General features: G+C 41.9%; 1 protein-coding gene across 2 annotated transcripts; it reads left to right on the forward strand.

The window, feature by feature from the left end:
* Positions 1 to 1764: 1764 nt before the first annotated feature.
* On the forward strand, positions 1765 to 10469 carry LOC307127784 (uncharacterized protein). 2 transcript variants are annotated; one of them, XR_013816682.1, is made up of 4 exons: positions 1765 to 1993; positions 4867 to 5520; positions 7704 to 8891; positions 9041 to 10469. XR_013816682.1 is itself a non-coding variant. In XM_079819213.1 (3 exons), exons 2-3 carry the CDS (start codon positions 4869 to 4871, stop codon positions 8144 to 8146), a joined length of 1095 nt encoding a protein of 364 aa, XP_079675339.1. In that variant the 5' UTR covers positions 1779 to 1993; positions 4867 to 4868; the 3' UTR covers positions 8147 to 9115. The 2 variants fall into 2 exon arrangements, 1 of the variants encoding a protein (XP_079675339.1); XM_079819213.1 differs by having other exon boundaries at positions 1779 to 1993; positions 7704 to 9115.
* The last annotated feature ends 3191 nt before the right edge of the window (positions 10470 to 13660 follow it).

A 13660-nucleotide genomic window follows, 5' to 3' on the forward strand; every position in this document is an offset into this window, starting at 1 on the left:
GGCCGCCCTGGCCTCCCGAACTCTGCGGGCCGTCCTGGCCTCCCGAACTCCGCGGGCCGCCCCGGTCGCCCGAACTCTGCGGGCCGCCCTGGCCTCCCGAACTCTGCGGGCCATCCTGGCCTCCCGAACTCCGCGGGCCGCCCCGGTCGCCCGAACTCTGCGGGCCACCCCGGCCGCCTGAACTCTGCGGGCCGTCCCGGCCGCCTGAACTCCGCGGGCCGCCCCGGCCGCCTGAACTTTTTGTTTCCCCCTTCCCTCTCTGGTCTGTCCCTCCCTCCCCGCCCTGGTCTGTGCCTCCCGCCCCGCCCTGGTCTGTGCCTCCCGCCCCGCCCTGGTCTGTGCCTCCCGCCCCGCCCTGGTCTGTCCCTCCCGCCCCGCCCTGGTCTGTCCCTCCCGTCCCGCCCTGGTCTGTCCCTCCCGTCCCGCCCTGGTCTGTCCCTCCCGTCCCCGCCCTGGTCTGTCCCTCCCGTCCCGCCCTGGTCTGTCCCTCCCGTCCCGCCCTGGTTTGTCCTCCCGGTCCCGCCCTGTTCTGGTGGAGCGTCTGGTAGCCGCTCCTTAAGGAGGGGGTAATGTCACATGTCTGTCCTGTCTTGTGAAGCACATGTGGTGTGTTGTTGTTTTGGGCTGTGCTCGTGTCTTTGTCTGATCCCTCCCCCTTGTTATCTGATTAGTGTTTGATTTCTTCCACCTGTTCCCTCCTGATTTCTTCCCCTTTATATAGTTCCCATGTGCTCATAGTCTTGGTGGTTACGTTTGTCTTGTCTACGTGTTCCTTCCCTGTGATCCGCTCCCTGACTTCCCTTCCTTGTGATCCGCTCCCTGACTTTTTGGTTTGTTGTTTGGTTCTATTATGTTATGTTTTGTATTATATTATGTTTTCCCCCTTGTGGGTTTTTGTTTGTGTTTATATTCATTTTTATATTATATATATTATTTATATTATATATTCATTCCCATCCTGCGCATGAGTCCTCACCTCAGTTTCCCTCAGCGTAACGTGACAGAGTCCCGTTGAAAACTTATCCTGGCTCTAAGATCGTCCATCTTATTCTCCAAGGATTGGACATTTGCGAGCAAAATGCTCGGGAGAGGAGGACTGAATGCTCTTTTTCTCAGTCTGTTGCGGATCCCAGCGCGTTTCCCGCTGTGTTTTTTGAATCTTCGCCGTCGACTCGAGTGGCCATTGTTCAACTCGGCGTCCCGGCGAATCTCAGATGGAAGATTGGAGAAAGTGTCCTGAAACAGGTCAGTGTAGCGGTAACCAATTTCCAGAAGTGTTTTGCTGTCGTAACAGATAAAAGCAGATGATCCGTTGGAAAGAATAGAGAGTAAAAGAGAGTAGAATAATAAATAAAAGCAAAGTCTTAGCGGAGCGACCTGAACGGCGACCGAGCACGGCGGCGCCATCTTGCATGTTTTTGATTTTCTTCTTAGAAATCAAAAACAGCAGAAAACGTTAACAAAAGCACACCCTTTAAATGAAAGATTTTGAGGATTTCGTCCAAAGAAAAGCAGAGAGAACAGCAGCTGCAGCGATTCCCTGTTGTTTCTGTTACCTGTGAGAGAAGGCGTCTGATTGGTTCACACTCCATAAACATGATCAGACACTGACCGATGACCCGCATGAGACGCTTTCATAGAGGCTTTACCAATCTGTGTCTGTGACTGTTACTGGAATAAATCTGTAATACAGCATTTGGTAATCATTAGCTCATGCGGGTCATCGGTCAGTGTCTGATCATGTTTATGGAGTGTGAACCAATCAGACGCCTTCTCTCACAGGTAACAGAAACAACAGGGAATCGCTGCAGCTGCTGTTCTCTCTGCTTTTCTTTGGACGAAATCCTCAAAATCTTTCATTTAAAGGGTGGGCTTTTGTTAACGTTTTCTGCTGTTTTTGATTTCTAAGAAGCTTTATTCTTGTGTCTGGAGTCGCACTCACTAAAGATCGATCTTTGACCTTCGACTGAGGTTTGACCTTCCACATCGACAGGTAAGAAATCTCTCCACACAGACTCAAGGACTGCATTTGTTTTTGCCAAACTTTTTTCTTTAACTTTTATCTGAAGTATAGTTTAATTAATTAGATCCTGTGCCAGGGCCTATAATTTAATCATTGTTCTCTGAAAAAGAGCTAATCTAATTGAAAAGCATGCTTTACTGTAGGTCAATATGATTTTTTTATTTTATATTTAGGATAAACAAAAGCTAAATTAGCCAGAATTTTCACTTTTGAAGGATTTTGTTAGTCAGTGTTACATTTAGTTTATATACCAGAAATAAAGACATCTTCAAAAGGCCTTTTGTAAATTGAATATGAATCATATTTTCAGTTATGTATAATAATAAAAAAAAACACTGCAAGAATGAGTAGAGCCAACAATAATTTCTGCAGTCAATAAAGCTGTTTTCTGCATACCAACTCTCTGTAAACACCAATTAACAAAATTGTTAATTCTCATTTTTATGTTATTTTATGCTTTTAGTCAAACTGACTAAACCGGTTTAAATAACATTCTGGCTTACGTAAAAAAGAAAATGTATTGATTAAATATGGTATGATCTAAATATTCTACTTACTTTATACGAAAGTTTTTGTCTTCAGAAAAATAAATATTTATATCAAACCAAAAAGTATGGTTTGAACAAAACCATAAATATAATTTAAGAAAAACTAATAGATTTGGCTGTAACAAATCAGAGTATTTTTTAAGTGTTCTTTTATCTCAGTGTAGGTCAGCTAAAAAAAAGTTTAAGTTAATATTTAGGTCAATTATTTCATTGCAAGACTGCACAAAGTTCAGTGTTTGTATTTCACTGGCCGTACAGAAGAATTCTGGTGAACATGGAATCTGTTTTTTGAGACAAAGTGAGACAAATAACTGCTGCAGAAATGTGTGTAATGTCACAGTGTTTGTTTAATAAAACTGTACAAGATGTGATACGAAATGAGTAACTTATGTAGATGTCTCACTAACCAATTATTATTATTTTATTTTTGTTTACTTTTTTTGCACCATGAAGCTTGTATTTAGGATGATGTTTTTTCTTCATATTTTAGGGCTACATAATTAGAAGGCCAGGCTCATTAGAAAAACGTACCTATGGCAAATATCTTGCAAAAATACATTGCATTGTACACGTTTCACGACAGTTTCAAAGTGAAATGTCCAGTGAGTGGTACTAATAGTGTTTAGTTTTTTTCCGGAAAAGATTGTCAGACGACAGCCTATGACATATTAGTACAACCAGGAATTATATAAGGGGCGCCTAGAGAACATGTCATCCATTTATCGTCTGAAGGGTCTGTGCAGGCCGCTCCGGAAGCATGGCAATGAGACGCAGTGCTTCATTCCAAGTTCTCACGGAACCAGTGTTACTATCATAACCCGACAGATTCCCTTTTTGAAAGGGAACTCGCACTGTGTCCTAAGATGCTATTGAGGAACGAAATACCCACGCCAAAGGGGTTCCTTTTAAGGGAGTATGGCCAGGGGGCCAAAAGGAGGCCAGTCACTTTTAGGAGGACATTTTGTCAACCCCCAGAGTCACCAGTCGTGATCTATCTGTAGCTCGGGAAAGCTGAGGCTTCAGCATAGTGCTTTTTACTCTCTTGGTGAGAGTAAGCCACTTCACTCAACCTAGAGAGGTTATCAAGATGGACTCACAGAGAGCCAGACACTTGAAATTGTGAACTTGCCTGGAATTTAATAGAGCAATAGCTTCAGCAGAATGACTCTCAAGTACTCAGTACAGAATGATTATCAAGGCGGCCCTAAGGGGCCGAACACTTGAAACATCAACTATCTGGTTGCTCAAATGAACCTCCCTGAACACCACCTCTATGGAGGTGGCGAAAAAGTTCAGACTTTGAGGCTGGGTCATCGAGGAGAAAGAAAAGTGTTTTCTCCCCGATGTCCGCTAAGTTCACCCACAGGTGCCTCTCCATTGCCATCCTCGCCACCAACAATCTACCAACCGTGGCGGCAGTCGGTTTGGTGGCCCGGGGAGCCAAATCCATGGTGCGGCTCAACTCGGATACCGCTTCAGGAGACAGACCCTAACCCTGGTCCAAGTCTTTCAATAAGTCAGCCTGGTACACTTGCAGCACTGCCGTGGTGAGCAGTGAAGTGCCAGCCTGACCTGCTGCCGCGCATTTCATTTTCAGGCAGGCCTAAGAGCAATAGCTTGTGACAATTAAATGAAAACATTTATGTCAAGAAATTTTCCACAACCTGTATTTTAGCTAGCCTAGTCCTACCAAACTCTCGTACATTTTATTTGTACAGCGAGTCTGGCCACTCTCCATTGACAAGCGTTAACTTCCTTGAATGGGGGTACTCTGTTGAAGTTTAAAACTATTGGATCTGCCCAGAGCCATTCTTGATCTGCCATAGCCAATCGCTAACGTTTGGTTGTGACGCATGTCATCTCAAACTAGCGCACGACATCAACGTCATTGTTCTCAGCCACTCCCTCTGTTCGCTGATTGGACCGGTTAAAATTTGACCTGAGAAAACCAGAGAATATGCCGCAATCCCAGACGGAAGTACGTACGGTGGAGCCAGTTTATATTTTAGCTAGGAATGCTTTACATAGTGTCATGAACTCCTTTCGATGTTTAAACACCCTCTTGTCAGTATTCAACTCCGCTGTTGTGTCATGTGTAGATGACTAATGTTACAAGCTGACATTAGTACCGTCAGTTAGTTTGACCCATTAGCGGAGTTATGCAAAAACTATCCAACATAAATAAAAAGGTTTTTAGAGTGTATGTTTTGTTATTTTCTTGCTCTTGGCCTGCAGTGAGAAGAATGATAGCTTGCCCTGACCTGATTCTGATCTTATTCCATACTTTTATTTCAGAGATGTCAGAGATCTGCTCCAGTCTAGATGATCCAGTGATCAGGATTCTTCTGACGAGCAGATTTGGTTCTGGGTCAAGCTCTTCTGGAAACACTATACTGGGAGAAAAAAAGTTTAAAGTTAAGAAGCATGAGTCTGACATTTGCGAGGGTAAAACACAGATTGGAGAGAAGCAGGTGCATGTGATTAACTCTCCAGATCCACTGGATCCAGATCTGAATAAAGAGCAGCTGGAGGAACTGAAAGAGGAGCTGATCAAACGATGTTCAGCAGGTCTCAGTGCGGTTCTGCTCACCGTTCCTTTAGAGCAACCTGTGAAAAAAGAGGAAGAGATTCTGGAGTTCATTAAAGGTTTATTTGGTCCTGAAGTTCAGAAGTACATCATGATCCTTTTTACATGTGGAGATGAACTGGAGGATCTGGATGAACCACAGACCATTGAGGAATATCTACAAAGCAAAGATCATGCAGATCTCCAGATGCTGGTGACTGAATGTGAAGGAAGGTTTCACTGTTTCAATAACAAGAGTAAATCAGAGAGTCAGATACAAGAACTACTGAAGAAGATTGAAAGAACGATGATGAAGAACAGAGGGATATTTACTTTGAAACAAATGAAGAGGCGCAACAGCAAAAGAGGTTCTCCTGGCAATTGTAAGTTGTGTATATAGAGTTAAGCCCAAAATTATTCATACCCTTGGTGAATGGGAGGAATGCTCTCTGATCTCCAAACAAATCAGGCATTATAGGAGAAGACTCTTGGGAAAGGGAGGTTGACATAAGTATTGAATGAAAGAGTATTTTTAAGTCTACAGTTTATCTCACTTATCATATCCACATATTTTTTATATTTTTATTTTATCTTATTTCCTATTTTTATCTTTACTTGATTTATTTATAATTCTACTTATGTTAATACTTTTTATTCTAATTTTATTCTATTTCTATTTTAATTTCTTGTAACTGTTATTTGCACTGTCCATGGAGCGGACCTGTTTACATTTCACTGCCAGTTGTATATTGTGTATATAACTGTGTATGTGACAAATAAAACTCTTGAATCTTGAATCTTGAATCTTGAGTATGATTAATTGTGAGCAATTTGTGTTGGAGAAAAACATTTATTTCATGATGAGGTTTCCCCCATTTACAAGTATTATCATCCAATGAAAGGTTAGATGTTTATCATTTATAAAAAAAAAATCAAGATCAGGATTAACAAATCAAATTTATTTTCACAGCCTTCTTTGATCATATTTACCAAGGATATGAATAATTTTGGGCTTAAATGTATGTAAAGAAAAAGTATGTGAACCCCTGGGATCTGCAGTAATTTTCCATAAAATGTGATTTGATCCTCATCTAAGTCACAACAATAGACAAAGACAATGTGTTTAAGCTGATGACACATTCACAGTGCTAGAGGAAAAAGTAAGTGAATCCATAAAATTATTCCAACGAAAGCATCCCAACGGTGAAGTAAGGTGGAGGGAACATCATGATTGAACATCAGGCTTGCTTTGCTGCTCAGGGCCTGAACCACTTGCCATCACAGAGAGGAAAATGAAAAAGTTTATCAAAATATCCTACAGGATAATATCAGGGTGGATGTCTGGGTGATGCACCAGGGGCCGTATTCACAAAACATCTCAAAGCTAAAAGTAGCTCCTAACTTGCAGATTTAAGAGAAACTCTCTTAAAGAGAACTTTTGCAAACCGTAGGAACGGTCTGTGTCGAGGTAGGATGGACACATAGAAGTAGGCGTCCTTCAGGTCGACCGCTGCAAACCAATCTACTGGAGGAATGCATTCGAGAAGGCGTTCGCCGCCAACATCCTGAACGGAAGCCTGTGAAGGGATCGGTTCAAGACGGGCAGATCCAGGATTGGCCATAACCCACCGGTTTTCTAGGGTACAATGAAGTAAGGGCTGAAGAAGCCGGACTTCATTTCGGCTGGAGGGACAGGCTCGATCGCACCCTTCGCCAGTAGGGTGGCAACCTCCGCACGCATGACTGGGGCATTAGGCCCCATCATGGTGGGTGGACTCCCCAGAAGCGGGGAGGAGCCTGCGCGAACTGAATCGCGTAGCCGAGCCTGATGGTCTTGGCGTCCCAGCTTCTGTTTTTAATACATGTCTTGAATATATGTCTTAATTAGAGTAGGGTAATTATATATGGGAGTACAGTAATTATATATGGGAGTTTTGCAAAATTGACACATGGTGCAAAAAAATTATAAACGCGAACAAGAGAAATGACGGGGAAATTCATTACAGAGAAACAAGTAATTACTAAACATGCCTTACATACAAATATTCATTGTGGCCACAAATTAAAAATAAATTCCCTCGTTTTAATTAAAAGTTCTCCATGGGCGGGCCCCCTATTGGCCCGTGCCCATTTGCACGTGCATACCCTGCATGCCCAGACGCTACGCCACTGCTACAAATGTGTCTCAACTGAAGCAGTTTAATCAAAAAATCATCCTGAACAAGGTTCACTTACTTTTTCCTCTAGCACTGTGAATGTTTGTGAATGGGTGTGTTCAATAGAGACAAAAGAAATTAGAATGGTTTGTGTGTCATCAGCTTTGTGTCTTTGTGCACATTGTGTTTGTCTATTGTTGTGACTTAGATGAGGATCAGATCACATTTTAAAACCAGTTCATTCCCAGTGGTTCACATACTTTTTTTTACTACTATATATTTGCCATTGCTAACTTTAATAATTAAGATATATAGTGATTTTTTTTTCATTAAGTGTAAATTCACTAGTTTGCTGCACTGGTCATATGGGAAGAATAAGTGTTCTATTACTGATTTGATTTGATCTATAGTTTCAGGAAAGTCTTCAGCTGAAGATCCAGCTGAGACAGATGTTATTTCTGGAAGGAAAGATCAGATCAGGCTGGTTCTGCTGGGAAAAACTGGATGTGGGAAAAGTGCCACTGGAAACGCCATCATCGGTAGAAATGTGTTCAAATCTTCAGCCAGTTCCACCTCTCAGACGAAACAGTGTAATTTAGAAACTGTGGTGAGGATGGGTAAAGAGATCTCAGTGATCGACACACCTGGACTTTATGATACTGAACTCAGCGAAGATGGGATTAAAACTGAAATAGTTAAATGTGTAACCTTCGCTTCTCCTGGACCGCACGTGTTCATTATCATCATTAGAGAAAAACACAGTGCAACATCTCAAAAAAGTATTTGGAGAACAGATAATAAAATACACAATGATCCTTTTCACATACAAAGATCAATTAGAGAAACAAAATAAAACCATTGAGCAGTATCTAGAGGAAGGTGATCCAGATCTCAAAAAACTTGTTGACAGTTGTGGAAACAGATTCTTCTGTCTGGACAATGATTCTGTCAGTTTCCCAGAGATCAAAGATCTGCTCGGTAAAATAGAGAGAATGGTGGAAGAGAATGGAGGGACGCACTTTACAAGTGACATGTTTGATGAAACAGAGAAATGCATTCAGAAGATTCAGAAGCAGATACTGGATGAGAAAGTGAAGCCGTACAAACAAGAGCACAAAAAGCTCCCTAAAACAGAGTGGAAGAAAATATACTGGCAGTTAGTTGACCAGTCGCGACGAGAAGCGGAGCTATCTTTCTCTGATAGAAATGTGCAACTCCTGGGGAAGACCCTAACAATGACCAGTGAGGAGGGAGCGAGTGACACAAGGGATGTAGCTGTCGTAGATAAAGAATTTTTTTTCTTTCTGAATATTTTGGTCACTTCTTGAATGTTTTGTTTTTTGTTTGTTTTAAATGTTGTAATTCATGAATACTTGTTTGAGAATTGTATATTTGTTTTGAATTATAGTCTGGCAATAGTGACACCTACAGGAGAAAATGAGTAACATAAGACGTACCAGTCATGTGATTTGATAAGGGTGAACACCGAAAAAACATGAGGTGTTGCGCACACGAATTGAGAGCTGCGAAGATTGAAAAGACTGTTTGATAATAAGATGTCTCATAATGTCTCCTGAATCCTGATTGGAAAGCACACGGTACGTTGTTTATATCTTGGTTATTGTTTGTTTATAATTTAAGGTACTATATGTATTTATTTCAGTTTAATAAGCTATGGGCTTAATCAAACAACGTCATGGAAAAACAATTTCATCACGAATTTGATTGTAATTTTATTTATTTTCAGTTTTTTCACGGTGTCCATTTGATGTGTCTGATGTTGATTGTCCTGAAGACATTAAATATTGAAGACATCTAAGGCATCAGTTGAAGCGTGGTTTTTCTGGTCTGGAGAAAACATTCAGGAGCCGTTATAGTGAAAAAACGTGTATTCACAACCCCTTGGAAGAGTGCAAGAGTTCATCATGGAAAAGGAAAGATCGTTGCCAGCCCTTGATGTGAAGAGTCAACGGCGGTGGAAAAATGTTGCCATTGGTGGAAGTGAAGACGTCGCCATTCAAGTAACCTACGCGATTTCGTTGCATTGAAACTCCATTGCGTTTCACGTGTCTGCATTCCTTGCCGCGCAGAAAAGCAACGCAAGAATATAGTGCTGCAGTGATGACTGATAGCCACAAGGCGGCAACGTTGCGACGTGTTGGACAATTCAGTTGTCTATAAGAGTTGCTATCTTTGGATTTACAGGTCAGACTGTATATTTTCAGTTTGAAATCTCATTTCTTGGTGGATGTTGCCTTAACATTAACATATTCTAGTTTAAATTGTATGCAAATGGTTGACACAAATATTTGCATTTGATACTTTTCTAAGTTGATAGAAGAGTGTAACTTGTTTAATAATTGACATTTTGCAATTTCCACATGGTATTACAGCTTGTTATCAGGGTTTAAAGCTGAATAATAGTGTGGTGTAAAGCAAATTACCAACATGGATCAAAATAGATCAGAGAATTATGTCTTAGACCACGTGATTCAAGCTCTTGAAGATGAAAAGGCACAATTAGAGGGGAAATTAGAAACTGAAATTGATGTCTTAGACAGACAAAACTATGAGGAACGATTAGCTGAAATTAATGCAGATCTGGAAGTTAATAAGACGAGACTCCAGGAACCATCATCACGAGTTGAGCAAGAAGTTAGGCGATCAGAAAGAGAAAGGCGTCCAACAGAAAAAATGCTTGAGTTGAGACGTGACGAGTTAGCAAAGAAAGAACGGAAGTTTATGTTCACATACTTAAACTTTAAAGCCGAAGCTCAGTTAATCCGATCTAAACTGAAAGAAGAGTGCTCTAAAAATGCGTTAGATGACATGATGGTAACGGCAGAGAAACGTGAAGCAGAGTTAAAACAAATATATGAGAGTATCCGTGCATTGAACGTCCCATCTCAAGATATCAGAAGGAGAATGGATAGCTGTACTTCAGTTACTAGTGAAATAACTGCACTACTGAAAAGACGTTGCGCAGAAGTTGGCACTAAGGAGTTTGATGCTGAAGCTGTAAAAGAAACACTCGTCCAGTTATTGCAAAGAGATGACGCCAGGTCAATTTATGGATCAACTGTGTCGAGAGCTGAAAGAGATAGTCAGCATGGAAGTCATATGTCAGTAAAAAGGGCGGAAGCAGCGGCACGCTTAGCTGCAAAGCGTGCTGAACTAAAGAGAGAAAAAGAAATCTCAGCTCAAAGAAAAGAGGTGCTAGCCCAACAAGAGAGGTTGAAAATGCTGGAGGAGCAAAGGGATTTTGAAGTCATGGAAGCTGAATACATTGTGTATGCAGAAGAGGAATCAAGATTGAATGCTGAAATAGGAGATAGTAAAGAAAGAAGCACTTTGCCTCCACATCAGCATCTACTGCAGCACAATTACCCTTCATGCGCCAAGGTTTCCCCAGAAACTTTAGCTCAACCTTGCTCTGAAAATGAGCTAGAGAAAAGAGTAGATGAGGTCTTGTTAGTGAAAGCACTAAAAGAATCCCTGTCAATGACTAAACTTCCAGCTCCAGAGCCATTCACGTTTACAGGTGATCCACTCAAGTTCACTGAATGGCGCACTTGCTTTAAGGCTTTGATCGAAACGAACTGTACAACTCCTGCACATAGGCTGTTCTATCTGAAAAGGTACATAAGTGGAGATGCGCTTAGTGTACTAGAGGGAACATTTTATAGGAGTGATGAGGATGCATACATGCAAGCTTGGGATGCCCTGAACAAACGTTATGGGCACCCCTTTGTAGTTCAAAGGGCATTTAGGGCAAAGTTGAGTAACTGGCCAAATATTGGACCTAAAGAATCACTGAAATTAAGGGAATTTAGTGATTTTCTCGTCTCTTGCAAAAATGCAATGCCTCATGTACATGGTTTGGGGGTTTTGGACGATTGTGAAGAAAACCAGAAATTGCTGCAGAAACTTCCTGACTGGATAACAACTCGCTGGAATAGGTATGTCACGAAAGCACTAGATGAAGAGAAGCCATACCCAAATTTCACTGAGTTTTCAGACTTTGTGGCAGAGGAGGCACGTATTGCATGTAATCCTGTTTCCTCACTCCTTGCTTTAAAACATGCGGATGAAAAGCCTGGGAAGGAGCAGAAACGTCTCAAGGCCAGCTCTCAGGTGCAAAATGTTAAATCAATTGCAAAGAGCTTGAGTGCATTGGAAAGAGAGAAAGGCTCCAAACCCAGCCCTTTTTCCAATCAGGATAAGAGACAAATAGAATGTGTCTGCTGTCAGCAAAATCACTTTATATACAAATGTGAAAAGTTTGCAGCTATGCCTCTTGAGGAGAAGAAAAAGTTTGTCATCAACAACAAGATGTGCTTTGGTTGCCTCAGAATCGGTCATATCTCCAAAAACTGTAAAAAGCGAGCTACTTGCAACATTTGTAGGCAGAGTCACCCCTCTCCTCTTCATGAAGAACGCTCTCAAGGAGTAAAACCAGAAGCTTCACCTGAGGAAAGGACTTCCACTAGTTTATGCAGTGTGGAGATAGACAATGGCAATCATACTTCAATGATCGTTCCAGTGTGGCTCTCTTGTGCAACAAAGGACAGCCCGGAAATTCTATCCTACGCATTACTGGACACGCAGAGCAGTAATACATTTATCAATCAGGACATCTGTGACAAACTGCAAGCAAACAAAGAATCTGTTAAATTAAAACTGTCCACAATGACTGATAGAGCTTCGATTGAGAATTGTCAGAGAGCAATTGGGTTAAGAGTGAGAGGTTATAATCTGCAAGAGTACATTGAGTTGCCACCCGTATACACTCGAGAATACATTCCCTTGGAACGAGATAGCATTCCTACTTGCAAAAAGGCTCAGAGATGGATTCACCTGCTCAGTGTTGCAGACAAGATGCCAGATTTGTTGGATTGTCCTGTAGGGCTTTAATTGGCTATGATTGTCCAAGGGCTCTGAAACCAACCCAAGTGATATCAGGGAAGGATCACGAACCATACGCAGTCAAGACGGACTTAGGCTGGAGTATAGTGGGATCCATAACACCCAATACTTGCTCTAGAAATGTAGTGGGCTTCTGTCATCGCATTTCTGTGAAGGAACTCTCAGCCATAACGCCTGCCTCTGTAATCAGGGCGTTAGAAGCAGACTTTCGGGATACAGACTCAAGAGAAAAGACAATATCTCAGGAAGACATTCAGTTTCTTCAACATTTGGATGAAAAAACTCAACACAACAGAGAAGGACATGTGGAAATGCCCTTGCCTTTCAGAGAACATCCTCAATTACCGAACAATAAGCAGCTTGCTACGGTTCGATTGAAACATTTGAAAAGAAAACTGGAGAGAAATCCCAAGTACAGAGAGGACTATGTGAGATTTATGGAAAGTGTCTTTAGAGATGGGGATGCAGAGGAAGTAGAGGCCACACAAAAGGAAGGCAATACATGGTACATTCCGCACCACGGGGTGTATCATCCCAGGAAGCCAGAAAAAATAAGAGTGGTATTTGACTGCTCAGCCAAATTTGAAGGTACGTCTCTTAATGACCACTTACTCACAGGTCCAGACTTAACAAATGCTCTGACTGGAGTGTTGTGTAGATTTCATGAGCATCAGATTGCGATTGTTTGCGACGTGGAGAAGATGTTTCACCGCTTTCATGTCAGTCCAGATGATCGTGATTTCTTGAGATTCCTATGGTGGGAAGAAGGGAACAACGAAAAGGAACCCAAGGAATACCGCATGCGAGTACATATTTTTGGAGCGTCATCTTCTCCGGGTTGTGCGAACTACGGCATGAAATATCTTGCCAGCAAATATGAAAAGGACTTCCCACTGGCAGCAAGCTTCATTCGCAAAAATTTCTACGTGGATGATGGACTTGTTAGTGTTGATTCCATCGAGAAGGCCAACAAGTTGGTTAGTGAAGCGCAAGAAGTCTTGGCAAAAGGAAAACTGCGTTTGCACAAGTTTGTGTCCAATGTCAGAAAAGTCTTGAGTGCAGTTTCAGAGAGCGAACGTGCCAGTGTTGTGAAGGATGTAGATCTGAACTACAATGAGCTTCCAATGCAGAGTGTACTGGGAGTAAAGTGGAATACAGAGACTGATACGTTCTCATTCAAAGTTGACCTTCCTGAAAGAGCTGCCACTCGGCGAGGAATTCTGTCAGTAGTTGCAAGTGTGTACGACCCATTAGGTTTTATTGCTCCCTATGTCTTGATTGGTAAAAGAGTGCTCCAAGAGATGTGCAAACAAGGGGTAGGATGGGATGAACCTCTTCCCTCTGATCTGAAGCCAAAGTGGGATACATGGCTCCATGACTTGGAGAATCTCCAAAGGGTTCAAATACCAAGATGCTTCATTCCTAAAAATATGGGCAGAAT

Source organism: Gobio gobio (assembly GCF_949357685.1).
Source record: "Gobio gobio genome assembly, chromosome: 1".
In the NCBI taxonomy this organism is placed as follows: Eukaryota; Metazoa; Chordata; class Actinopteri; order Cypriniformes; family Gobionidae; genus Gobio; species Gobio gobio.